The sequence below is a fragment of the Rosa rugosa genome, chromosome 7, assembly GCF_958449725.1.
Source record: "Rosa rugosa chromosome 7, drRosRugo1.1, whole genome shotgun sequence".
NCBI classification, from domain to species: Eukaryota; Viridiplantae; Streptophyta; class Magnoliopsida; order Rosales; family Rosaceae; genus Rosa; species Rosa rugosa.
In genome coordinates, this window is record NC_084826.1 from 3,590,885 (window position 1) to 3,616,409 (window position 25,525).

At 40.3% G+C, this 25,525-nt stretch overlaps 4 protein-coding genes across 4 annotated transcripts; all 4 read left to right on the forward strand.

The window, feature by feature from the left end:
* The first annotated feature begins 484 nt into the window (after positions 1-484).
* On the forward strand, positions 485-3,896 carry LOC133721004 (FRIGIDA-like protein 5). The gene is made up of 5 exons (XM_062147503.1): positions 485-529; positions 643-789; positions 2,054-2,840; positions 2,982-3,154; positions 3,279-3,896. Exons 1-5 carry the CDS (start codon positions 485-487, stop codon positions 3,561-3,563), a joined length of 1,437 nt encoding a protein of 478 aa, XP_062003487.1. The 3' UTR covers positions 3,564-3,896.
* Positions 3,897-4,407: 511 nt separating this feature from the next.
* LOC133722193 (uncharacterized) lies at positions 4,408-7,515 on the forward strand. The gene is made up of 3 exons (XM_062149013.1): positions 4,408-6,328; positions 6,916-7,091; positions 7,202-7,515. The coding sequence occupies exons 1-3, from the start codon at positions 4,525-4,527 to the stop codon at positions 7,457-7,459; spliced, it is 2,238 nt and encodes a 745-aa protein (XP_062004997.1). The 5' UTR covers positions 4,408-4,524; the 3' UTR covers positions 7,460-7,515.
* A 7,772-nt stretch (positions 7,516-15,287) lies between these two features.
* On the forward strand, positions 15,288-20,099 carry LOC133721762 (uncharacterized). The gene is made up of 3 exons (XM_062148476.1): positions 15,288-18,659; positions 19,313-19,485; positions 19,586-20,099. The coding sequence occupies exons 1-3, from the start codon at positions 15,389-15,391 to the stop codon at positions 19,841-19,843; spliced, it is 3,702 nt and encodes a 1,233-aa protein (XP_062004460.1). The 5' UTR covers positions 15,288-15,388; the 3' UTR covers positions 19,844-20,099.
* A 1,298-nt stretch (positions 20,100-21,397) lies between these two features.
* Positions 21,398-24,475, forward strand: LOC133721763 (bifunctional 3-dehydroquinate dehydratase/shikimate dehydrogenase, chloroplastic-like). Its single transcript, XM_062148478.1, has 11 exons — positions 21,398-21,558; positions 21,690-21,925; positions 22,021-22,126; positions 22,286-22,504; positions 22,639-22,985; positions 23,152-23,215; positions 23,309-23,414; positions 23,509-23,652; positions 23,742-23,890; positions 23,982-24,144; positions 24,266-24,475. The coding sequence occupies exons 1-11, from the start codon at positions 21,544-21,546 to the stop codon at positions 24,307-24,309; spliced, it is 1,593 nt and encodes a 530-aa protein (XP_062004462.1). The 5' UTR covers positions 21,398-21,543; the 3' UTR covers positions 24,310-24,475.
* The last annotated feature ends 1,050 nt before the right edge of the window (positions 24,476-25,525 follow it).

Consider the following 25,525-nt stretch of genomic DNA (forward strand, 5'->3'; position numbering starts at 1 on the left):
AAACGAAAAGTAGTGTTTGTCGGTGAACTCTAATTCTGGTTGATCCTAGGTTAAGTTGAAGCCCCATATTGACTTCTGATCACTTTACCACAAAGTTAAGAGGTGCTTTAGCCCCAGTTTGTTTCTAAATGCTTGTTGTTCAAGATTACTATGTAGTGTTCCTTATGCTTGGCCCATTGTTGTCTTTGAGAAGTCATCAAATCACTTTCTCTAAATGCTATGCTTTTTCTTCCCTCTCACTTCTGCGACTAATATTCTCACCTCATTGTGTGTTATCATGATCATGATCCATTTTTTTTTTTTATTATTCATTCTGTCCAGATGAATCGATTAAGGGGGAGTATGAGTACTACTTGTTAATTTTCACGTTTCTGGGTGATTCAAAATGAGTGTTGGATGAATGTTGATTGCATCTCACCACCATGTTACTATATGACCTCCACCATATGGTTTATAGCTCAGAGTTTACTCTATGTACTCCACCATGTTATTTTCCATTGTTCATAGTCTTTCGCTGCATGAGGTGATGGTAATTCCATCTTGTTGGTGCCCTTTGTCATTCCTAGACAAAAAGGGGGAGAAGTTGGGCTAATTTTATATGTTACATGCTTTTCACTGGTTTGTTTGTTAAAAGTGTTTCAGGAAGGATATCATGCTTATGGAATAAGGAAGGATATATCATGCGTATGGAATAAGGAAGGATATCATGCTTATGGAATATTATGCTTATGGAATATCATGCCTTTGGAATTTGCTGTAACGATTGAGGGGGAGTATGATTCGTATAGGGTTTGATGAGTATAGGGTTATTTTGTATAGGAATGCCAAAGGGGGAGATTGTTAGTATAAGTTTGATGTATGTTGGCATTCCTAATACAAAAGCTAGAATCATAGGTCTGCTAGAGTTATCAAGTGTAAACTGGAAGAGATATACAGTCATACAATGCTCCAGCTGATTCTTTGAAGCACTCCAGGTAAGAGCATATGCATCCGCATTTCATAAAGGTCAACCTACATGCATACTGGGATTGCAATTTGTTCTGCAATCCCTGTCAGGTCAAGTCGTGGGATATTGTTTCTTCTTTTTCACGTTTTGTGCACATTCATTAGTTGCGTCTTAAAAAGATATTTCACTACATAATTTGTGTTGTTAAGACGTATCGTCTTCATTAAGGATAGAATCGGATTTACTTGTTGAATATCTTTTTATGATTTGTTCCTTCCTTATTAGGAGTCAATTAGGTTTTGGAGTCTTTATTGTCCAAGGTTTTAGGGGGAGTCTGATATACATATACAACGTGTTCAACCATTCATCTGGTACTTTGAGCCGAATAAGAATTGGTGCATCTATTGAGTCAAGATTTTTCATTTTGTTTTGTGAGAAACTGTGTGCTTCAGATTCGAGTCTATGAACTACTTGTTCCATGCTTAAGTAGATCATTGAGTCAAAACATCCATCATTCATTACATTCTTCACATCAAAGTACTCTCGAGGTCAGTTGGAGTTGTTGATGTGCAAAGAAGATTGAAGGTCGAGGTCAGTACCTGTCAATCCTACCAGTGAGAGCAGTTCATCAGTGGAGAAGATTTACGAAGACGTGATCATACAGCCTTCTAGAATGTGTCTAGTAAGTATAGCCGAGGTCAGTGCTATTGGTTGTTTGTAAGAGAACTTGTATCTTTCCATTAAGTGAATTGGTTTTCACTAGGGCTTTAGAGAGTTAAGGCCCCGCAGTTGTTTTCCTCATTTTGAGGTTTTTACTGCGCAAACAATTCTGGTGTCTCTTGATCGCTGTGTGATTGTGTTTACCTTTCTTTATCTACACTGCTATATTCAGGGATTCATATCTGTGTTTCAATCCTTTAACGTTTCTTGCTGGTGTCTCTGGATGTTGTGTGTTTGTGATTATATTTGTTTGCCTAATTATCTCACTGCTGTTTTGGGATCCATACCTGTGTTTCAATCCTGAGTATTGTCTGTTACGTTTTTGAATTGAAAGGAAGTGTGATTTCTGCGAGAATAGCCTATTCACCCCCCCTCTAGGCTTTTTAGTTTCATCCCAATATTTTCACAACTCTTTCTCCTCCGAATAAATATTTACAGAATGAAAGGATTGTTTCTCTTCCTTCCATTGCCAAGACTGAGGGACCCAAATCTTTTGGGGCCAGATTTGCAGCAACTCTTTCTTCACCAAATAATGCTGAGGGACCAGAATCTTCGCTGGCTAGAAATGAAGCAACTCTTTCTCCTCCGAATAAATATTTACAGAATGAAAGGATTGTTTCTCTTCCTTCCATTGCCAAGGCTGAGGGACCCAAATCTTTTGGGGCTAGATTTGCAGCAACTCTTTCTTCACCAAATAATGCTGAGGGACCAGAATCTTCTCTTGCTAGAAATGCAGCAACTCTATCTTCACCGAATAATGCTTTACAGAAAAATCTGTTGGTCACTCTTAAATCATCATCAGACCCTGCAAAACTTGTGTTGGATTCGATGCAAGGGTCTTTGACGTATTACTGGAGAAATGGAGATGTTAGTTCCAAAGAAAAGGTTGTATCTGGTAACATTACTCTATTGAAGATTCTAATGGGACTATCAACACCTGTTGGACCTCATCTGAAAGAAAATGCAACAAATCTAGCATCCCAGTGGAAAGAAAAGTTGAGAGCTGATACTGAAGATTCATTGGAGAGTTTGGGATATTTGCTGTTTATAGCTATGTATGGATTGCTTGGAACCTTACATGAAGATGAGATTGTAATGCTTCTTAGAAGGGTTTCGCAGCATAAGCGGTCTCTGGAGTTATGTCAGACACATGGTTTTGCAGATTATGTCCCTGGTTAGTTTCTTCAAAATTAGCTTTCATGTTGTGATGTTGGTATACCACTGACTGTTCCTAATTTTTCCACGGTATGCTTTGCAAATTCTTGGATTTTTCCTTTTGATAAACCCTACAATTTTTCTTTTCTATGCATCGCAGATTTTATACAGAAGCTTATTGAAAGGAAGCTACTGATGGTGGCTGTTAGATCTATTTATGCCTTCAAATTATTTGACAAGCTCCCCCCAGTGCCACTCTTAAAAGAACATGTGGATGATGTAATGATGTGTTCCGAAGTAATTTACAGGTCACAGATTATACCTGATGAAAAGGTACCTTGTAGCGCTTCCTTGGATTTCCATTTTTTGATGCTTAAACAGTTACATCTAAGACGATCCTTGGATGTAAAACAGTAAAAATATACATGTATGAAGGCTTTACTTTCTTCTTTTACAGGATAAGGCTCTGGATGGTAAAATAGCTGATCTCAGAGCTGCCATTCAATGCATCAAAGATTACAACCTCGAGTCTGAATACCCGTCCAAGACTGTTGAATTGCAAATAGTTCAGCTTGATGAAATGCGCAAGGCAAAATGGAGAAGTTTGGAACCATCTCTGGTACCCAAAGTTGAACAAGAAGAGAGAAAAAGGAAGAAGCCTTGTAGTAGCTCTTCTGCCTCAAAGTTACAACCAGGAAAGGTGCTAAAAATAAAATTCGTCTTCAGTGGTTCGAGACCTTAATGTGAAGCTCCACTCGTCCGAACTATGAAGGAACTGCTTTACATTGTAATCCGGGGATACCCTTTCCCTCTGCATATCGGTGAAGATAGTCTACCATGCACTCCTAATTGCATTCATGGCACAGCTTTTAGGAAAAGCTCTTGTATTTTGACCGAAACTGTTGGTAGAAACTGGAAAGTAGAGACCCTTGACAAAGGTGAATATATATGTAGTAGTGCTTGAAATGGTGTCCAGTGTTAATTGGGATGGTTTTAGCTTGTGTAATATTCCAGGTTAGTCTAAGCCGGTTAAGCTCATTTTTATATTAATGGGGTTGCTCACTTTAAAATTTTTTTTTGGCAAGTATTGACTTTTAGTTTTTTCTCAATTTCTAACGCATAACTAGAGAAAAATTAACTTTCTGAGACAGTTTACTCTACGCTAGTGGTTGAAGTGACTCTAAACTCCGTCATTGGCTGTAAATGGTGCACTTGGTGTTCCTTGGCGGTTGATGAGGATCATGTATGATATAAGACACATGTATTTTATTTCATCATGCGTTTAGAGAAGTTCAATTTTATGACCAATATTTTGACGAATCTTGATCACTCTTATCTAAAAGAAAGATCTTAGGACTATACTATTCCCCTTGTGACTAGTAGAGCTCTTCTATTCAACCGCTTAGAGTCGGATTCATTTCAGGTGATTTTTATATGTAATTTTTTTCTTTGAGTCGTACAAAAAATTTGCTAATATAGTTTTACCTCAGTACACGTGGCCAATTTCTGGCTCTTTTGTGGGTCCCAATCTACTCCGCTGAGTAGGAAATCTTTACAGTTGGTGCGCTTGTAAGCTCACACGCTCAGTCATGGAGTGAGCCCCCATTCCCCTAATATCAGTTTCAAAGCAACGACCTTTTGATTCCTCTCCGCCGTTAACGTCCGTACACTTTTAGGGTTTCCACACTCGGAGCAGAGCAGAAATGGAAGAGACAGCTCCGGTGACGGCGAAAGACTCGGACTTGAAGCGGCAGAGAAGCTTCGGCAAAGCGTACAAGACCTTCCAAACGCAGGCGACTTCGCTCGTCGGGTTGGCCCGGCAGTTCAAGGAGCTCCAGGCGCGGTGGGGGTCCACGGAGGACGAGCTCCGGAAGCGGTTCCGGGAAGTCCGGGACCGGGAAAGGGAGGTCGTCGTGAGAGAGAAGCAGTTGGAGGAGAAAGAGGCGAAGTGGAAGCAGGTCGAGATGGAAGCGCAGAAGAAAGAGGTGGAATCGAGTAAGTACCACTTGCTTTTCCTGAGGCCATTGATCAGTAAACATGTTCAAGAGCTTGATGATTTGAAAGTGATGGTGAGTGAGAAGAAGAAAGAGCGTGATTTGATCGAAAAAAGGGGTTTAGAGTGGACTGAGAGATTGAATTCTGTTGAGAAATGTGTGGAGGAGAAGACGAAAGAGCTCGAGTCGAAGGAGGAGGAAGTGAGAGGGGTGGAAGGGAGGTTGAGGATTTCTAGGGAGGAGATTGAGTTGAAGGAGAGGGAGTTGAGTGGGATTTTGGAGACAATTGAGGAGTGCAAGAGAGAATGTGGTTTGAAAGAAGAGGAAATTGAAGCGAAACGAAGGTACATCGATGAATGGGAGAAGGAGATGGATTTGAAGAGAGAGGAACTTGTTGATCAGCTTGATGCTATGAAAATACTAGTTAGAGAGAAGGGGAAGGAGTGCGAGTTGATCGAAAATCGGGTTTTGGAGTCATCAACGAGATCGTATTATTTTGGGAAATGTGTAGAAGAGAGGAGGAAAGAGTTTGAGGCTAAGGAAAAGGAACTGAAAGAGGTTCAGGGGTGTATTGAGTTGAAGGAGAGGGAATTAGATGGGATTTTGAAGTCGATTCAGGAGCACACGAAAGAATGTGATTTGAAAGGAAAGCAAGTTAAGGCATTGGAGTGGTCCATTGAGAAATGTGAAAAAGAGATGGAATTGAAAAGGGAGGAGTGGTCTCGTAAGCTTGAGTTGAAGGAGATGGAACTAGAAAGGTTGTTTGAGAAGTTTGAGTTGAGAGGGCAACAACTTGAGCCGATAGTTGAAGAGCTTCGTGGTATTGATAAGAGGGTGGATGGATGCTTAAACGAGGGTCTGTGTGAAGAGAGGTACTTGCAGACATGTGAAAAATTGATACAAGAACGCGAAAGGTGTTTGGATTCAGTGTCCCATGAACTTAAGATGAAAGAGAGGCACATTGAAGAGGAGGCCAAAGAGCTTGAATTGAAAAAAATACAATTTTATTCTCAAGTGAAGACTCAGCAGTTGGAAAGAGAAAAGCATTTTGCTTCACTTAAAAAATGGTTAGAACAACAAGATCAGTCTTTATATGCACTCCAAAAGTCGATAGAAGAGGTCAAAAAGCTTTCAGAGAGGCGACTTGAACAGCAGGGTGGAGTGATTGAGTTGAAACAAAAACTATTTGATTCTCAGCTATTGGAAAGAGAAGAGCAACTTGGTTCAATTGGAAAGTCAATAGAAGAATGTGATAAGCAGTTCAACGGAGTTCAAAAGTTGGTTCGAGAGCAGAAAAAGCATTTGGATTCACTGTCCCATACACTCCATATAAGAGAGACGCAAGCTGAAAAGCAGGTCAAAGAGCTTGAGTTGAACTTAAAACATTCTGATTTTGAAGTGAGTACTAAGCAGTTGGAACTTACCCCTGCCGCTGATGATATGATTATTCCTCACTCTGTAAGTGATCAACCCAACATCAATAGGGATGATAGAAGCTTCGAGGTGATCCCTGGTAAGTGTTTTGGCTTTCTTAGAGTGCTGCTGCCTTTCATACACATACATGTGTGTGTGTGTGTACTTTACTTATTTCTCTTTGCATATTCACAATCTTAGGCTATATGCTTGTAACTCTACTATCCTAGATGAAATTCTTGTCCCTTGTGCCCCGCAGCCCCTATGATAGTTATCCTTGGCTTGAATTTATACTGCATCTGGGAAATAATGGGTTTGAACATTGCTAAATTGCTTGGAAGTAATTGATAAACCTAAGATGCATCAGGACTTCAAGATACGTGTTAGGCAATGTACAATTAGGAGTTCAAGATATGTGCTAGGCAATGTACAATTAGGTGAAGAAATAGATTATTCACAGATTCATTAAGTTGGGATTGATTATTTTTGCAAGTGAAGGTATTAGATTACTGGTCTTTTCCTTGCATAATTGTGATTATGTTTTAGGCTTCTAGTTTCTTCTATATCATCTTACTATCTTTCTTTGTTAATGCGTTTGCTAATAGTAACTTCTTTAAGTGATGATGCTTTGGTATTCGACCTCTCTATAGCAGTTTGATGAATCCTTGAATTTGTTTCACTTAACAGGTATTATTCGGAATCTTATCGAAAGAAAGCAGCTGCTTAAGGCTGTTACATATATCTGCACCTTCAAGCAAATTGACAAGTTTCCCCCAGTACCACTCTTGAAAGAATTTGTGGAGGATGCAAAGAAGTCTTGCACTGAATTAATCTTCAGTAAAGAGATATCACATGATGTAAAGGTACCGTGGCTTTTCTTTGATCTACAATCAACAACTGCTTTTTAAACAGATAAATCCAGGACCATCCTTAATGTACATGTACATCTGTTGGGGATGACTTCTGCTTTCAGGAGAAGGTTGTAGATGACCTAATAGCTGATCTAAGAGCTGTGATTCAGTGCATTGAAGATCACAGCCTCGAGTCGCAGTACCCACCAACTGACTTTAGCATCCTAATTCAAGGGCTTGGGGAACTAAAGGAGAATCCGAAGCTGGTGCTATCTCTTCCGTCCAATGTTGAAAAACAAGAGCAAAGAAAAGGAAGGAAACGAAGTTCCAGCAGTGCTCCCTCCACATCTCACACATATCAGCTGCGTAAAAGAACATAATTGCTAATCTTATTGCCATAGGGGATGCTGTGTTGTATTGAAGTCTTTTTTACACTCGTAATTGCTAATCTTATTGCCTAATGTTACTTTACTGATATTACAAGTTTGGTAGGTTTGCAAATGCTTTATTTATTTTTATTTTTTTATTTATGGCGAAATTGAAGATATACTAGCCTGAATGCTCCCTTTCTCCCTCAGAATGTACATGGAAAAATGTACATGGGAGTGGGGCATAAACATTACCCTCAAATACGGGTGAAAAACAAAGCTAACGAAAATGAAAGTTGGGAAGACCTAAATGATTTCTATTATACAACGATGAAATAAAATTAAGAGGCAAGTCCTACCAAACGAACCTATAGATATCTAATTTGGATACTTCATGTTATTGATGAGGATCGGGCTCAAAATCTCCAATGCTTAGTGCGTATCATTTAGCAACTTGAACTGATACTTTTCGAGACATTCAATGAATTTCTGAAGCTTGAGACATGTTTCAAATGTCTTATATGATTATCATAAACTCTTTTCCAACAAAACTGCATTTTGACCCCGGCTTCAAATTTGGCCATACTTGTGCCGAAACTCCTTGCTATATCACATGAGTTTGTGCGAGTTTCACATTTTTAAATCAACTATTGTTTAAGTAAAATAGATTCGAGAGAGAGATGTGTGTTATTATTGAGAATAGGAGCCCTATATATAGGGATTACAAAGTACTAGTTCTAATGTTACAAGGAATACCAATCCGTGTAGGATTGGGAAATCTAGAACCTTCTCTCCTATTGCTACTCCTAGTTTGATAAGGCACACTAAATCGATATTCCTTCAACACTCCCCCTTGTGCCGCTTCAAACTTGGTGGTGACGCTTCATCCGTTGCCTCGTTAAAAACCTTGCCAGGTAACAAAAACCCTGTGGGATAAAAATAACCCTGGTCGAAGGACAAAAAGAGCACAACACGTCATTCACTCTTCGAGATCGAACATGTAAACATCATAACTCCCCCTGATGTCGATATCTCCCCCTGATTGCTACAATCGTGGGAGTTCGGATATCTTTCTCAATCCGATGCTCTTCACATGTTTCTCGAAGGTGGATTTAGGTAACGACTTAGTGAATAAGTCCGCTACATTATCCTCTGATCGGATTTGATTCACTTCAATCTTTAGAAGTGATTGTTGTTGCTGATTATAAAAGAACTTAGGCGATATATGTTTGGTGTTGTCGCCTTTGATGAAACCTAACTTCATTTGTTCAATACAAGCTGCATTATCCTCATAAATGCATGTAGGTTCATCTGTGGTAGACTTCAAACCACAACTTCCTTGAATATGTCGAATCACAGACCTTAGCCATATACATTCACGAACGGCTTCATGTAGAGCAATAATCTCTGCATGATTCGAGGAAGTAGCAACAAGGGTCTGTTTCGTAGACCTCCAAGATATCGCAGTGCTTCCCATGGTAAAGACATAACCAGTTTGAGAGCGACCTTTGTGAGGGTCAGAGAGGTACCCTGCATCAGCAAAACCCATCAAGACATCATTGTTGTTTTGATGGAGGGAGATAGGAGGACGCCGGCCACCATGAGCGGCGGCGGCAACATGACCGGCGGCCATTCTATGGACGGGGGCGTTTTGCCTTTTGGGGTCCGATCCCAACTCTTCCGTCGTTCCTCGTCTCTCTGTAGGGATAAAATAGGCCCATATCAATCGTACCTCTTAGGTATCGAAAGATTGTCTTTACACCAATCCAATGGCGGCGTGTTGGCGCAGAGCTATGTCGAGCTAACAAGTTCACTGCGAATGAGATATTCGGTCTTGTGCATTGAGCTAAGTACAATAATGCGCCTATTGCACTCAAATAGGGCACTTCGGCCTCTAATGGTTCTTCGTCCTCATCCCTTGGACGAAACGGATCTTTTCCGGGCTCAAGACTACGGCCGATCATGGGAGTACTCGCAGGCTTCGCTTTATCTTCATTAAAGCGCCTTAGAATTTTCTGAGTATATGTAGACTGATGGATCAAAATCCCATCACTACGGTGCTCGAGTTCTAAACCGAGACAAAACCGTGTTTTCCCAAGATCTTTCATCTCAAATTCGGATTTCAAGTATTTAGCAGTTTCTTTCAACTCATCTAGAGTTCCAATTAGGTTCATGTCATCGACATAAACTGCTACGATTGCAAATCCGGAACTTGTTCTCTTAATGAACATGCATGGGCATATTTCGTTGTTAATATATCCCTTCCCAATCAAGTAGTCACTTAGACGGTTATACCACATCCGTCCGGATTGTTTTAATCCATATAGTGAGTGTTTTAATCTTATTGAAAACGCGCTCCGTGGTTTAGAGCCACTTGATTTGGGTAATTGAAGTCCATCTGGAACCTTCATATATATCTCTGAATCTAGATCCCCATAGAGATATGCTGTAACCACATCCATAAGCTGCATGTCAAGTTTTTCGGAAACTACCAAACTGACAAGGTAGCGGAACGTTATAACGTCCATTACGGGAGAATATGTCTCCTCGTAGTCGATTCCAGGGCGTTGTGAGAAACCTTGCGCCACAAGGCGGGCTTTATATCTTACCACCTCATTTTTCTCATTACGCTTTCTAACAAAGACCCATTTATGGCCAACAGGCTTTACACTTGGGGGTGTCTGCGTTACAGGCCCAAATACCTGTCTCTTTGTTAGTGAATCCAATTCAACCTGGATCGCATCTTTCCATTTAGGCCAATCTGCTCTTCGTTGACATTCTTCAACAGAGCGAGGTTCGATATCATCATATTCTATAATTCCTTTTGCAATATGATATGCAAATGCATCATCAATCGCCATAGAATTTCTATCCATCATCTCATGTACACTAGTGTAATTTATAGAGATCTCTCTATTCTCTGGCGTTGGTTCTGACATTGGAGCGTCCCCCAATGATGTCTCTTGGACATAACCATAGTCCGGAATATTCTCATGAGATGGATTATTCACATCGATGATTAATGGATTATTGTGTGCCAAACTCGCTTTCTTTCTTGGGCGAGAATCCATCGAACCTATGGGCCTCCCACGCTTCCTGGCAGGAGCCGTGGGCCTAGCCATAACGTCACCATCACTGTGAGATGGGACGTTGGCGCCATGCTCATGCATTCTTGAGTTGGCGTCATGTTCTCTACTTTTAGGGACATCAATCCTTGCAGGCACGTTTGCAGCAGGTATGTGTGATCTCGTCACTTTAGCGATATCAGAAAACGCATCAGGCATCGATTCTGCTACGTTCTGAAGATCGAGAATTCTCCGCACTTCAATTTCAGACTGTGCGGTTCGGGGATCAAGATGAGACAGAGTGGGGACAGACCACGACAATTCCTGTCGTTCCTGTTGAACATTGATGTTCTTATCTCCCCCTAACGACGGGAAGACTGTCTCATCGAAGTGACAATCCGCAAATCTAGCGGTAAAGAGATCGCCTGTCAAGGGTTCTATGTAGCAGATAATTGTTGGAGAATCATATCCAACATAAACGCCTAATCGTCGTTGAGGACCCATTTTGGTGCGCTGTGGAGGCGCAATAGGCACATAAACTGCACACCCAAATATGCGTAAGTGTGAGACATCAGGCTCATACCCAGTAACCATCTGGGACGCAGAGAATGGTTGAGTGGCAGTGGGCCTCAGACGAATAAGCACAGTTGCATGCAATATTGCATAGCCCCAAGCAGAAATAGGGAGATTGGTGCGCATCACCAATGCTCGAGCAACCATTTGTAGACGTTTAATGGCGGCTTCTGCGAGACCATTTTGGGTGTGAACATGAGGAACTGGATGTTCAACATCAATCCCAATGGACATGCAATATTCATCAAAAGTTTTTGATGTAAACTCCCCAGCATTGTCTAATCTTATAGACTTAATAGGATGATCAGGGTGGTGATCCCGTAACTTAATTATTTGTGCTAGGAGTTTAGCAAATGCAGCGTTCCTTGTGGACAATGGCATGACATGTGACCAGCGTGTCGATGCATCAACCAATACCATAAAATATCGAAATGGTCCGCATGATGGTTGAATAGGTCCACAAATATCACATTGGATTCTTTGCAAGAATGGTATATTTTCTTTGGTGTCCTTTGCATAGGATGATCTTGATCCTAACTTGGCTAAAGAGCAGGCTTTGCAGAACGAATGATGGGCTTTAGAAACAACCAATGAGGATTTTGGTTGAGCTACAAAATCACAAGTGACTGTAGAAGTAAAAGTTGGAGACAAAGGAGCCTTGGTGGCGTCAATGCCACCCTGAGGCCGCAGGGGGAAGGCGGCGCCGGCCAAGGATGGCCGGATTTGGGGGTGAACGGCGCCGTGAGGCGCAGGGGCTCCTTCGGTGTCCAAAAACCGAGTTTTACTTCTTTTCGTTCTGAAAAAGGGATGTCCGTGTGAAGTCTTTAATATACGGATCATCATGTCACGACCTGGGTGTCCCAAACGGTCGTGCCAAAGCCTATATGTGTCGGAATCCCATAAATCATCTCTCATGACATGGTTGGATTCAGTGACTCGAATAGTGGTTGCATACAACCCACTAGAGTGACACATAAGTTTCTCTAAGACTCGTTTATGTCCGTAGTCATTAGAGGTGATGCAAAGGAACTCTTGTCCATTCTCACAATGTGTTTCCACATGAAAATCATTGGCACTTACATCTTGTAAGTAATAAAGTTCGAAAAATATGTCCATGACATGAGATAAAATCAATCGATACTTTATTAATAATAGCCAATGATTACATCAAATTTTCTTGACCAAAATCTAATCCAACATAAAAATCAAACCGTAGACAAATCGTAGTCACGCAATCCGTTCGGTAATTTCAATTTGGTTGTGACCAGGTAAGGTAAGGCGAGATTTTGGTGGAGCGTTGCTCACTTTTAAAACCGTTCTCTCAGATTAAACCTTGCCTAGACATCACAATTACTCTTGAGTACGCCTAGAGGGAAAGAGTTAATACAATAAGTCATTTTATTGATTTAAGGCATAATTGCCATTACATGATTCTTGGAAATAATAAAGACTATAAAAATCTGCGGCATTTTGTCTTCATCGCCAGATTTAAAGTCTTTGTGAACTCGATGTCTTGATCACCCTGATGCGACTACCTTCATAGGTACATTGCAAATTCAAGTCCATTGATCAGACGTTCCATATCAGAAATAGACACCATAAAGAGGATTCTCCCTTGATTGAGGCGCATTGGCGCAATATGCATAGTCCCTAGGACTGGTGGCGTTGGAAAGTGGTGCCCATGGCCAACGTTGGCTCCATGGTTTCCAACCCTATGTCCCTCAAAATCACGCCTCCTACGGTCGTGGGATTGTCGCCTTGAGCGATTACCTTCTTGAGCATTTCGATCGTATGGATCATGACGTCGATGGCGACTTTCTCTAGCCATAGGACGATGCTCTTGATAGCTATCTTGAAGCCTATCAAATCTTCTTTTCACAAGTTCATTGTCATGTCTTTCAGTAGTGGCCATAGCTTCAATAAGCTGTTGAAAACTTGTGATCCGTCTTGCATTTACATGAGTCCGGAATAAGTCAGAGGACCTCATAGCACAGCGGGGAAGGTATTGAGGGTTTTCTCAATCAATTGGTCTTCTGTGATTGTTTTTCCACAGAGACGCATCATTGCTCTGATGCTGAGAGCTTCCGAATAAAATTGCATGACAGTGTCAAATTCAGAGAAGCGAAGATCTTTCCATTCTGCTTCTTTATTCGGAAGTATGGAGTCACGAAGATTGCCATATCGTTCGCGAAGCGCATGCCAAAGCTTTATGGCGCTATCCTCATTTATGAACTCAAACTGTAGGTCACTATCCATGTGACGTTTCATGAAGGCAAGTGCCTTGGAATTATCTTTCTCAGTTTGAGGGTCTGGAGCTGTTTCTATAGGACAAAGCTCTTGGATTGTATGCAATAAATCACGGGCAATAAGGTGGATCTCGACATCAGTGACCCAAATTAAGTACCTTTTGCCTGCATAATCCAATGGAACAAAATCGAGTTTGTTCATGTTTGACATCCTAAAAGATGAAACAGGGACAAGTTAGTTTCGGAGTCAATGCTTCCACGAAAACTAATAAGATTTCCGAGCTATGCTACCAAGAAATCGATTTCCAAGAATGATTGGATTAGACCGAAACAATGATGTTTGTATGGTCGTAAATCGATGCTTACGGACGCTCTTAGTCCGAAGTCTTACGAACGCTCTTAGTTCGTTAATTGCGTGAATCCCCACGATTCCGCTTTTCAATGATCGAACCCACGTTATAAGAAAGGTGGGATGTAGAAGAAGGGAGGTTTTCAAGTCCCCGAGAAAAGAAGAAGAAATATTTAAATTTCAAATTTTAGGAACTTCAAAACTTACTCTTTTGGATACTTACTTGTATTTGGATCACGCGCGTGTCGATGCAGGCATGATGGAGCGAAGCAATCCGAGTAGAGGCGTGCAGCGAATGTTTATAAGGTCAAGCTTGTTGAAATTCGGAGCAAATTCTCTTCTGAACAATTTTCACTTTGATTGTTGTACTGGTCTCAAAATAACTCCGATAAGGCTGAAATTCGGAGGTCAGATGGAAGAGACAGAGATGAACAACTTTGATGAAGAAAAGATTTTGATCCGAGGTTCCGAACTAGATGTTTCGGAGCCTGCAAACAGACGGACGTGCACAGGAAAAGGGAAAGGTGCAGTCAGTGTGCGTTGGTGCTGCAGGGGCAGTAGGGATGCGTGCGCAGGGGCGCGTAGGTGCTGCAGGGACAGCAGATGTGCGGCAGAGCTGCAGGAGCAGCAGTGCAGCGACGCGGGGCTGCAGACGCACGGGCGCGTAGGCGGGCAGCACGGAGCTCAGGGGCGCGTAGCGCTGGGCGTGCAAGGAGCAGGCTGCAGCGAAGGCTTGGCTAGCTCGGGCTAGGGGCTGCTGGGGCAGTAGGCACGCATGTAGGCAGAATAGTTTGTTTCGGTTTTTGTGGCTAGAGTCGTGCTGATAACGTGTTTAAGTAAAATAGATTCGAGAGAGAGATGTGTGTTATTATTGAGAATAGGAGCCCTATATATAGGGATTACAAAGTACTAGTTCTAATGTTACAAGGAATACCAATCCGTGTAGGATTGGGAAATCTAGAACCTTCTCTCCTATTGCTACTCCTAGTTTGATAAGGCACACTAAATCGATATTCCTTCAACAACTATTTTTTTTTTTCATTTGTGAGTGCTTATAAAGACACTATAACATCTTAAAAACCTTTAGAATATCACAAATTTGGATACTTTAAGTTATTTCTAACATCGAGCTCAAAACTAATGCGTTTCATTTAGCAACTCAGGTTACTTAATGAAATGAATTTCCAAAGGCTCAGATAATATCAAATCTCTTATATGAACATTAGAAAATTTCTTTTTCCAACAAAATTGCCAAAATTTGCCTATACTAAATCTAAAAGGAACTATAGATTTTTCCCATCCGTTCTCAATTATATTTCCCATAATTAATGGGGTAAAAAAAAAAACATTCATATTTATTGGGGTCAATGCGATTGACTTTTAGTCTATTGTCAATTTCTTAATCACTACATTAATTAGAAGAGTCAAAACACAGAAGACTCCCCGATTGACTTAGACTACACTACACGTGGCGACCCCCTGGCTCTCTTGTGGATCCTCTTTTATACACGCTGACTAGGAATCTTTCACTAATCACAATAAATTTGTGTTGCGCCTAATAATAAAAGCTCCCACTCCCTCACTCGATCATGGTGGAGTCTACCTGAGCTCTCCTTCTCTCTCTCTCTCTCTCTCTCTCTCTCTCTCTCTCTCTCTCCACCTCCCTCCCATTAACGTCCGTACAGTTTTTTGGGTTTCCACACACAAAATGGAGAAGACGACTGTGGATTATAAGCTGAAAGAATACGAGACCCGTTTCCGCAAAAAGTTGGAGACATTTCAATCCCAGGCGGCCTCCCTCGTCCACCTGACCAAGCAATACAAGGAGCTCCAGGCCCGGTTCGACTCCGCCCAGAACGACCTCCGGACCCGGTTCCGGGAGCTCAAGGACCGGGAGAACCAAATCGGAGTCAAAGAGAAGGAGGCCGAACAATCGAGTAAGAGCCAATTGCTTTCCTTGAAATCTTTGATTAAGAAACACGTTGATGAGCTTGATGCGTTGAGCGAGAGGGTTAGGGAGAAGAGGGAGGTGACCGAAAGCCGGGTTTCGGAGAGGACGAGTGAGTTGAGTTGGGTTGAGAGATGCGTGTTTGAGAAGAGGAGAGAGTGTGATCTGAAACAAAGGTGCATTGATGAGTGTGAGAAAGAGATGGAATTGAAAAGGGAGATGATAGAGGACATGGATTTGAGAGCGAAAGAGTCAATGGAGGAGTGGCGTTGTAGGCTTGAATTGAAAGAGAGGGAGCTAGAAGGGTTGTTTGACAAGTTTGAATTGAGAGGGCAAGAGTTATTTGAGCCAAATATTGTTGAGGAGATTCGTGTTATTGATAAAAGGGTGGAGGAGTGCATCAATGAGGTTGAGATTAAAGAGACGTGTTTGGAGAGACTTGAGAAATCAATAGAGGAACGCGAAAAGTCTGTGGATTTAGTCTCCCATGAACTGAAGATGAAAGAGGGGGAACTTGAAGAGAAGGCTAAAGAGTTTGAAATGTTTGCTTCTCAAGTGAAGACTGAGCAGTTGGAAAGAGAAGAGCATTTTGCTTCACTTGAAAAATCGATGGAAGAACGGGGAAAGAACTTAGATGCACTTGAAAAATCGATACAAGAGCGCGAAAGGTATTTGGGTTTAGTTTCCCATGAACTGAAGATGAAAGAGGGGAAACTTGAAGAGAAGGCTAAGGAGTTTGAATTGTTTGCTTCTCAATCGAAGACTGAGCAGCTGGAAAAAGAAAAGCACTTTGCTTCACTTGAAAAATCGATGGAAGAACAAGAGAAGACCTTGGATGCACTTGAAAAATCGATACAAGGGCGTGAAAAGTCTTTGGATTCAGTCTCCCATGAACTGAAGATGAAAGAGGGGCAGCTTGAAGACCAAGCCAAAGAGTTTGAAATGTTTGCTTCTCAATCGAAGACTGAGCAGCTGGAAAGAGAAAAGCACTTTGCTTCACTTGAAAAATCGATGGAAGAACAAGAGAAGACCTTGGATGCACTTGAAAAATCGATACAAGGGCGCGAAAGGTATTTGGATTCAGTCTCCCATGAACTGAAGATGAAAGAGGGGCAGCTTGAAGAGCAAGCCAAAGAGTTTGAATTGTTTGCTTCTCAATCGAAGACTGAGCAGCTGGAAAGAGAAAAGCACTTTGCTTCACTTGAAAAATCGATGGAAGAACGAGAGAAGACCTTGGATGCACTTGAAAAATCGATACAAGAGCGCGAAAAGTCTTTGGATTCAGTCTCCCATGAACTGAAGATGAAAGAGGGGCAGCTTGAAGACCAAGCCAAAGAGTTTGAAATGTTTGCTTCTCAAGTGAAGACTGAGCAGTTGGAAAGAGAAGAGAATTTTGCTTCACTTGAAAAATCGATGGAAGAACGAGAGAAGACAATGGATGCACTTGAAAAATCGATACAAAAGCGCGAAAGGTATTTGGGTTTAGTTTCCCATGAACTGAAGATGAAAGAGGGGCAGCTTGAAGAGCAAGCCAAAGAGTTTGAATTGTTTGCTTCTCAATCGAAGACTGAGCAGCTGGAAAGAGAAAAGCACTTTGCTTCACTTGAAAAATCGATGGAAGAACGAGAGAAGACCTTGGATGCACTTGAAAAATCGATACAAGAGCGCGAAAAGTCTTTGGATTCAGTCTCCCATGAACTGAAGATGAAAGAGGGGCAGCTTGAAGAGGAGGCTAAAGAGTTTGAAATGTTTGCTTCTCAAGTGAAGACTGAGCAGTTGGAAAGAGAAGAGCATTTTGCTTCACTTGAAAAATCGATGGAAGAACGAGAGAAGACAATGGATGCACTTGAAAAATCGATACAAGAGCGTGAAAAGTCTTTGGATTCAGTCTCATATGAACTGAAGATGAAAGAGGGGAAACTTGAAGAGGAGGCTAAAGAGTTTGAAATGTTTGCTTCTCAAGTGAAGACTGAGCAGTTGGAAAAAGAAAAGCATTTTGCTTCAGTTGAAAAATCGATGGACGAACGAGGAAAGAACTTAGATGCACTTGAAAAATCGATACAAGAGCGCGAAAGGTATTTGGGTTTAGTTTCCCATGAACTGAAGATGAAAGAGGGGAAACTTGAAGAGAAGGCTAAGGAGTTTGAATTGTTTGCTTCTCAATCGAAGACTGAGCAGCTGGAAAAAGAAAAGCACTTTGCTTCACTTGAAAAATCGATGGAAGAACAAGAGAAGACCTTGGATGCACTTGAAAAATCGATACAAGGGCGCGAAAAGTCTTTGGATTCAGTCTCCCATGAACTGAAGATGAAAGAGGGGCAGCTTGAAGAGCAAGCCAAAGAGTTTAAACTGAAGCAAATTGCATTTGCTTCTCAAGTGAAGACTGAGATGTTGGAAAGAGAAGAGCATTTTGCTTCACTTGAAAAATCGATCCAAGAAAGAGAAAAGACTTTGGATTCACTCAAGAAGTCGTTCCAAGAGAGCAAAGAGCATTTGGAGAGACAACTTGAAGAGCAGGGCAGAGAGCTTCAATCAAAGCAAAAATTATTCGATTCTCAGCAAGTAGAAAGAGAAAAGCAACATGATATATTTGAAAAGTCCTTGGGAGAACGCAAAAAGCAGTTCAATGTATTCCAAAAGTCGGTTCAGGAGCAGAAAGAGCATTTGGATTCACTCTCCCATAGACTCCAGATGAAAAATAGGCAACTTGAAAAGCAGGGCAAAGAGCTTGAATTGAAGCTAAAACAACATGAATCTCAAGTGAAGGCTGACCAGTTGGCACTTACACCCACTGCTAATAATATGATTATTCCATTTATGAGTGATCAACCCAGCATCAGTACAGATGGTAGAAGCTTGCAGTTGTTAATCGATGAGAATTTAAACAAAGCTGAATTGGTGGGTGGCGAATTATCAGCTCTTTTAGATGCAGATGAGATTTTAAAGCTTCTTGGAATGATTTCTCAGCATAAGCAGACTATACAGTTATGTGACTTATGTCAGACACTTGGTTTTGAAGATAAAATCCCTGGTAAGTGTGTTGAAAATGGGCTTTCATAGACTGTTTGTTAGTGTTCCATTATGACTACTCTTATTTATCTTTTGGTATGTTCTCTTATTTCTCCTTGAACTTTACAATATACATAAGAGTATATGCTTCAAGGGTTCTAGGAAATAAATATGAGTGTCCTAGATGCCATTAGTGTGTCCCTTATGCTAGGCTGATACATATCTTCGGCTAGGTTTCTATTTAGCCTCTAGGAGATAATGGGCTGACAATTAGGAAATGCCCTGGATATGATTTGAGTAACCGAGGATACTTCACAAGTACAAGAGATACCTTGTTAGAAATATGCACAATAAAGTTTAGTAGTAGACTGTTCACAGATTGATTTTGGTTGGGATTAATTATACATTGTCAGTGAGGGTGAGAGAACTGAGGTTCAGATAAATATTTTTGCGGAAATGTAACTTGCATCACTGGCATTCTGTCTTTTCCTTCCTTAGATGTGAATTTGTGATTCTGTTCTAGTTTCTCCTTTTTCATCTTAAATATGCTTTCTTTTGTTAATGAATTTGCTGTTACTCCTGTTAGTAACTTCTTTAAGATTGGGTTACGATGCTATGGAATTAGACTTGTCCGTAGCAATTTGATGATCTTTTTATTTGTTTTGCACCTAGCAGATATTATTTGGAATCTCATTGAAAGAAAGCAACTGATTGAGGCTGTTAGATTTATCTGCACCTTCAAGCTAAATGACGAGTTTCCCCCAGCACCACTCTTGATAGAATTTGTGGAGGATGCAAAGAAGTGTTGCAGTGAAATGCTCAGTGAAGTGAAATCACATGATGAAAAGGTACCTTAGCTCCTCTCAACATCTAACAACTGCTTCTGAAATAGATATATACCATTCTCAATGTAAATGTAGATCTATCCATGCTTTCTTTCTCTCACAGGAAAAGTTTGTGGACGACCGAATAGCTGATCTAAGAGCTGTGGTTCAATGCATTGAAGACCACGGCCTCGAGTCCCAATACCACTCAATCGACATTTTGATGGATATTCAAGGTCTTCAGAAACTAAAGGAGAATGGAAAGTTGGTGCTGTCTCTTCCGCCCAGTGTTGAAAAACAAGAGCAGAGAAAAGGGAGGAAACAAAGTTCCAGCAGTCTCCCCTCCACATCTCACACATATCAGCTGCGTAAAAGAACATAATCCGTGAGCCATGTCAGCTGCTAGTCTCCATGCATTGCCAACTTTCACCTCCGGCTATCCTGTCTAGTTTGTTGTCTTTGGCAGTTGGGTATGTCTGCCAATGACTATGAAATTGGTGCTAATTCTGTTTCCAGAGAGAATGCTGGAATACATCTTTTGAATCAAGGTCTTTCCTAGACATCATAGTAATGTCCTTAACTAAACCTAGTGTGAACCTGCAACAAATGCTAATATGAAGTACTTGTTGATGCTGTTATTCCCAAGACCCTCCTGGTACCGTGTGCCTTGAATCACCCCTGGTTTACTGCATGCAATACTTTTATAGGTGCTAATAACTGCTTTCTTTTCTGAGTTGCATTGATTCTATTTAGGAGAAGCACATATGTTCTGACTGACATGACACATGTATGGAATACTTGAAAGGTTTTGAAAAAGTAACATGGGATGATTTTCGCTGTTCAAGTGATTCGACATTTGAACAACTATATATGTTGTTCTTCACAGCATATTCATTTCTTGATGCCTTGTAGTTTTACCGTTTTAGTTTCACTAGCATAAGTCACCTTATTCTGGGTGTTGAATACTTGTCTTTCTTCTGAAAAAGAAGAACTTAAGTTGGAATAGTTATCTGAGTTTGAAGCAAAAGTTGAACTTCCTTTTATTCCTTAGTGTTGGTATGTTCAATTGGGTGTTCAACTTCCTTGTACCAATAGAGGATTGGTATTTGTACTATATATTTTGAAAAGTCTATAATTGTGTGCTCAAGTTAGGTGTCATGTGCCACATTAGAAGTGCAAGAGGTGACAGAGCCATGGAAGCTGTCGGTGTTTCTTTGACTTTCAGTGGCCAGCTACAGTAAATTGCTGAATAACGGGTGGCCTTAAAGGATCTTTGTCTTTCTTATTCGATAGGGTCTATGGTTGGTCTTTCTTATTCGATAGGGTCTATGGTTGGTATGTAGTATATAGAATAAGGGTTTAAGAGGTTTATGGGTTTAAGCCTTTTAAGGTTAGCTGGGGTTTACAGTGTTTGCTGTTCATTGCGTGAGAGGTAACTTAATTGTTCAATGGATTCAGATACAAATCAACTTGGGATTGAAGAACCCTCTGTTTCCTTGGGAATTGAAAGGGTTGAGATTTCTGAAATCCCAACAAACCAAACCCATCACAAGTTTGGTGTTTTTGTTTTCGATTTTCTAACTTTAACGAAAATGGGTAAGAACATAACAGAAAGATGGCAACTTTCACAATCAAATTTTACTTTGGAGGAGGAAAGTTTAGCTGTGTCTTCAATAAACACTGTGAGGCTCGGATATTGATCAGTCTTTGGCGAACCTCTCTCACCACCTAATTTTCAAAGATGCATGATATTGATGTTCTTAAAACATTCAATTGGGAAGGTAAAGTTGACCAAAAAGATTTTGGAGTTGATAATTTGATGGCTTACACTAGTTATTCCAACTCCTGAGCTACCTTTCCTTTCTGTATGTTTCTCACAACCAAGATTTTCATTTGTCATTATACTCAAGTAGGTACACTGTACATCAATTTCCCTCTTCAATATTACTAGTGCACTAGACCAAATCACAATCAACCACTCTTCCATATATACCTTGCATGCTTTAACTACCTAATACATATAGTGCTCACAATTGAACTAGAGCCAGAAACGTCAAGCCACAGCACCACTAAGTTTCCGACATGGGAAGCCTTCCGGTAAATCTTTCTGTTCTTTACCTTTTCTGTTTCCTGGTATCCATTTTAGATTCTCATATTAGTTTGCTAAATGTACGGTACAAACTCTTGTGCTAATTTTTGTTCTTGTTTGTGTTGGCTTGTGATTTTAGTTTACTACCTCTGATCTTCACCCAAGCACCGGCGGATTTGTGAGCAGCCCGACATTGCTATGTACACCCCTAATGGGAACCACAGTGGACCAAATGCTGATTGAGATGCACAAGGCTAAGGAAATTGGTTCTGATATTGTGGAGATCAGGCTTGACTGTTTGAGAAACTTTAACCCAAGTTCAGATCTTCAAATTCTTATCAAGCAGAGTCCTCTGCCTACTCTTGTCACTTACAGGTAATGAACACTTGAGCAACATGTAATCAAGGCTGAAACATAACCGGGGTTTTTATGTTTTGTCAAGTACTTACAGTTTTAATGTTACTTTTCAGGCCAGTTTGGGAAGGCGGTCAATATGAAGGCGATGAAACCAAGCGACAGGATGCTCTTCGGTCAGCAATGGAATTGGGAGCTAACTATATTGATATTGAGCTTGAGGTACCTACCTAGCTACATATGTTGTTAACTATCCATCACATAAAACTCAACCTATATACCATGTTAGACCGTTTTTTCTTGCACTGAAATGATAACAGTGAATTATGCCAAGTATGTTGTGACATGTTACTTAGAGTTTATATTTGCCTATTTTCACAGGTTGCCCATGACTTCAACAATTCCATCTATGAAAAGAAGCCTGACAACTTCAAAGTCATTGTTTCTTCTCACAACTTTCACAACACTCCATCCTCCGAGGCAATCGGAAATCTTGTGGCTAGAATCCAAGCCACTGGAGCTGACATTGTGAAAATTGCAACTACTGCATTAGACATTACAGATTGTGCCAGAATTTTCCAGATTACCGTGCATTCACAGGTAAGCCATAAAGCCAATTTCTTTTCTTTTTTTTTGAAAGGCCATAAAGCCAATTTCAGTGTTAAAGGAATTTTATCATGTCCTTACTTTTATATATGGACTTGCAAGTGACATGTTTCTGAATTTGTGACCAGGTCCCAACAATAGGTATTGTTATGGGAGAGAGAGGTTTGATTTCACGACTACTTAGCCCCAAGTTTGGTGGATATCTTACCTATGGTGCACTAGAAGCCGGTGCTATATCAGCTCCTGGGCAACCAACTGCGAGAGACTTGCTGGATTTATACAACTTCCGACTCATTAGACCTGATACCAAAGTATATGGGATTATTGGGAAGCCTGTTGGTCACAGCAAGAGTCCTCTACTATTCAATGCAGCATTCAAGTCAGTTGGCCTTAATGCAGTTTATGTTCATTTTCTGGTGGATGATGTCGAGAAGTTTTTCAACACATATTCATCCGTTGATTTTTCGGGATGCAGGTATAATCCCCTTTCAGAATGCTTACTATAGTATGTCATTTCTCATGGTCCATAACTTGCTTAAAAAACTTGGGGGTCTCACTTTTTGGACTTCATATGCATCATTGAAGGTTTTCTAGTTAAGAAATTAGTGCTTGGCAAGTAACTTGTCTAATTTGAAACACAGTTGTACTATTCCACATAAGGAGGCAGCACTCAAATGCATGGATGAGATTGATTCCATTGCCAAGGTATTTAATAAGTTTCACCTTGCAGCCCTTGTTTAGATATATATTGGCATATGAATCAGAAGTTGATTTACATTACTTATTTGTTTGTTACAGAAAATTGGAGCTATCAACAACATTGTCAGGAAGCCTGATGGGAGGTTAGTTGCTTTCAACACCGACTACATTGGCTCCATCAGTGGCATTGAGGACGGACTACGAGGTCTAATCATATTTTCCTTGCTCCTAAACTAATCCAATTATCTCCATAAAATATCTGATAAGGTCCCTCTAACAAATTTCTTCCTTTTTTACAGGTTTGAACGGCGCCATTCCTGCTGGTAAATCACCCCTGGCTGGAAAGTTGTTTGTGGTCTTGGGAGCCGGTGGTGCTGGCAAGTCACTTGTGTATGGTGCTGCACAGAAAGGAGCAAGAGTTGTATGTGCCAACCGAACATATGGTAAACATTCTAGAACTGCACTTATGAATATGCAAAGTCAGTTTCTAATTAATTTCATTTTGCTAATTCATGTTGTATGTCTATTGCAGAAAGAGCTAAGGAGCTGGCTGACAAAGTTGGGGGAAAAGCTATGACTCTTGAAGAAGTTGAAAATTTCCACCCGGAAGAGGGAATGATTCTTGCCAACACTACATCTGTGGGAATGAAGCCTAATGTTGATGATACCCCTATCTCCAAGGTCAGTGTTTCCTCTCGAATTTTTATTCAACTTAAAAGACTTCATGTCATCAACATAAATGCTCAAGAAGTTTCTTTTTTATTTTCTGCAGCAAGCTCTGAAACACTATTGCTTAGTTTTCGATGCTATCTATACACCCAAAGAGACTAGACTCCTCCGGGAAGCAAAAGAGACTGGAGCAGAGGTTGTATATGGGACAGAGATGTTGATCAGGCAAGGGTTTGAACAATACAAGAACTTCACTGGTTTGCCAGGTAAACTGAACAAGTTTAATTTACTAAATGTTATTGTCTAAATTCAAAATTCCCATTAATGGGTGTTACTATTTAGTATTTACTAACTTATTCTTTGTTTTTCGGTTTTGTTTAATTGCAGCACCTGAAGAATTGTTTAGGGAGCTCATGGAGAAGCATGCATAAGAGAGAAGACTTGAGTTGCACCCACACTTCTATAGTTCTACTGTTGTGTCTGATTCTATGCTTTGAGAGCAGATTTTTCTTTAGATTTTGTCATAATGTGATAAAGCTTTGAATTTTGTTGTATGAATAACAACTTTATTTTCATCAATGAAATGCTTTAGAAAAATGGATTGCAGTTGGCAAGCATTTGAAATTCAAGCAATGAGAAAATAACCTTAATAATAACAAGAACAGTTTTTTTTTTTTTAATCAAATAAGGGAGTAGGCGATATTAATAATAACAAGAACAGTTGATGACAAGTAAAAACAAAAAACCCATTTGGGATTAATCACATGATTGTTATTCAAAGATCTCTTACTTCTTATAATATATGTCCATATGGAGTCAATGCCATTGAAAAAAGATAGCTCTCATTTAAATATCTGCATAAATATCTTTAAAGCAGCTTAAAGATTCACTGAAAGCTCAGTCATACTTGCCAAACCACAAACTTATCAAGCTGGTCCTCTCTTGCATGTTGATGATGTGAGAATTGACTTCTGGGGAAAATTAGATGGGTGCTAGCAATCTAAGATATGCTAATACACAGAAGGTTTGGTTGGATCTTCTCAATAAAAAAGGAGCAGATGTAAGATGTTCAAATTGTTTAAAGTTTAAGGTAAATCGATTTGTTATAGTATCGAACAATGTGAACATGCAAAAACTGCTACGGTACTAATCGATTTACCTTAAAGCTTCGTTTGGTTCACGGAAAGGAAAGTCTTTCCCATAGGAAGGGAAATTAAATTTCTCAAGAACTTTTCATTCCGATGTTTGGTAATATTAGGAAAGTTATAAGGAAAGTTGTTAAAATATTTGTAATTAATGCAATAAAATAATGTATTGTGAGTAATAAATGTAAGAAAATAATGGAAGAAAGTGATTTCTTTGGTATTTGGAATGAATCACTTTCCCCTTTATTTTTTCTTCATTCAAGAAAGTATTTCCGTTCCTGTTGTATGCCAAACACAAGAAATGAACAAGTTCCTTTTCCTAATGCTTATTTTATGCAAACCAAAAATAAGATTTTTATTTTGCTAATGATCACCTAAATTGTGGAGCAGCCCCCTATCAAACCTCTTGATATTAACAAATAACAAGATGTCAACTATAAAGGAAGCTGTACCCTTTTTTCAAACCAAGACCTATCCAAAACACCTAACTTTTTTTTTTTTG

Coding starts and splice junctions, on each gene's coding strand:
- LOC133721762 (XM_062148476.1), top strand. CDS start 15,389: ATGGAGAAGACGACTGTGGATTATAAGCTGAAAGAATACGAGACCCGT. Junction 18,660..19,312: donor TTTTGAAGATAAAATCCCTG/GTAAGTGTGTTG, acceptor TGCACCTAGCAG/ATATTATTTGGAATCTCATT. Junction 19,486..19,585: donor TGAAATCACATGATGAAAAG/GTACCTTAGCTC, acceptor TTTCTCTCACAG/GAAAAGTTTGTGGACGACCG.
- LOC133721763 (XM_062148478.1), top strand. Junction 22,505..22,638: donor AGATTACCGTGCATTCACAG/GTAAGCCATAAA, acceptor ATTTGTGACCAG/GTCCCAACAATAGGTATTGT. Junction 23,415..23,508: donor CATTGAGGACGGACTACGAG/GTCTAATCATAT, acceptor CCTTTTTTACAG/GTTTGAACGGCGCCATTCCT.
- LOC133722193 (XM_062149013.1), top strand. CDS start 4,525: ATGGAAGAGACAGCTCCGGTGACGGCGAAAGACTCGGACTTGAAGCGG. Junction 6,329..6,915: donor AAGCTTCGAGGTGATCCCTG/GTAAGTGTTTTG, acceptor TTCACTTAACAG/GTATTATTCGGAATCTTATC. Junction 7,092..7,201: donor AGATATCACATGATGTAAAG/GTACCGTGGCTT, acceptor TTCTGCTTTCAG/GAGAAGGTTGTAGATGACCT.
- LOC133721004 (XM_062147503.1), top strand. CDS start 485: ATGTTATTTTCCATTGTTCATAGTCTTTCGCTGCATGAGGTGATG. Junction 2,841..2,981: donor TTTTGCAGATTATGTCCCTG/GTTAGTTTCTTC, acceptor TATGCATCGCAG/ATTTTATACAGAAGCTTATT. Junction 3,155..3,278: donor AGATTATACCTGATGAAAAG/GTACCTTGTAGC, acceptor CTTCTTTTACAG/GATAAGGCTCTGGATGGTAA.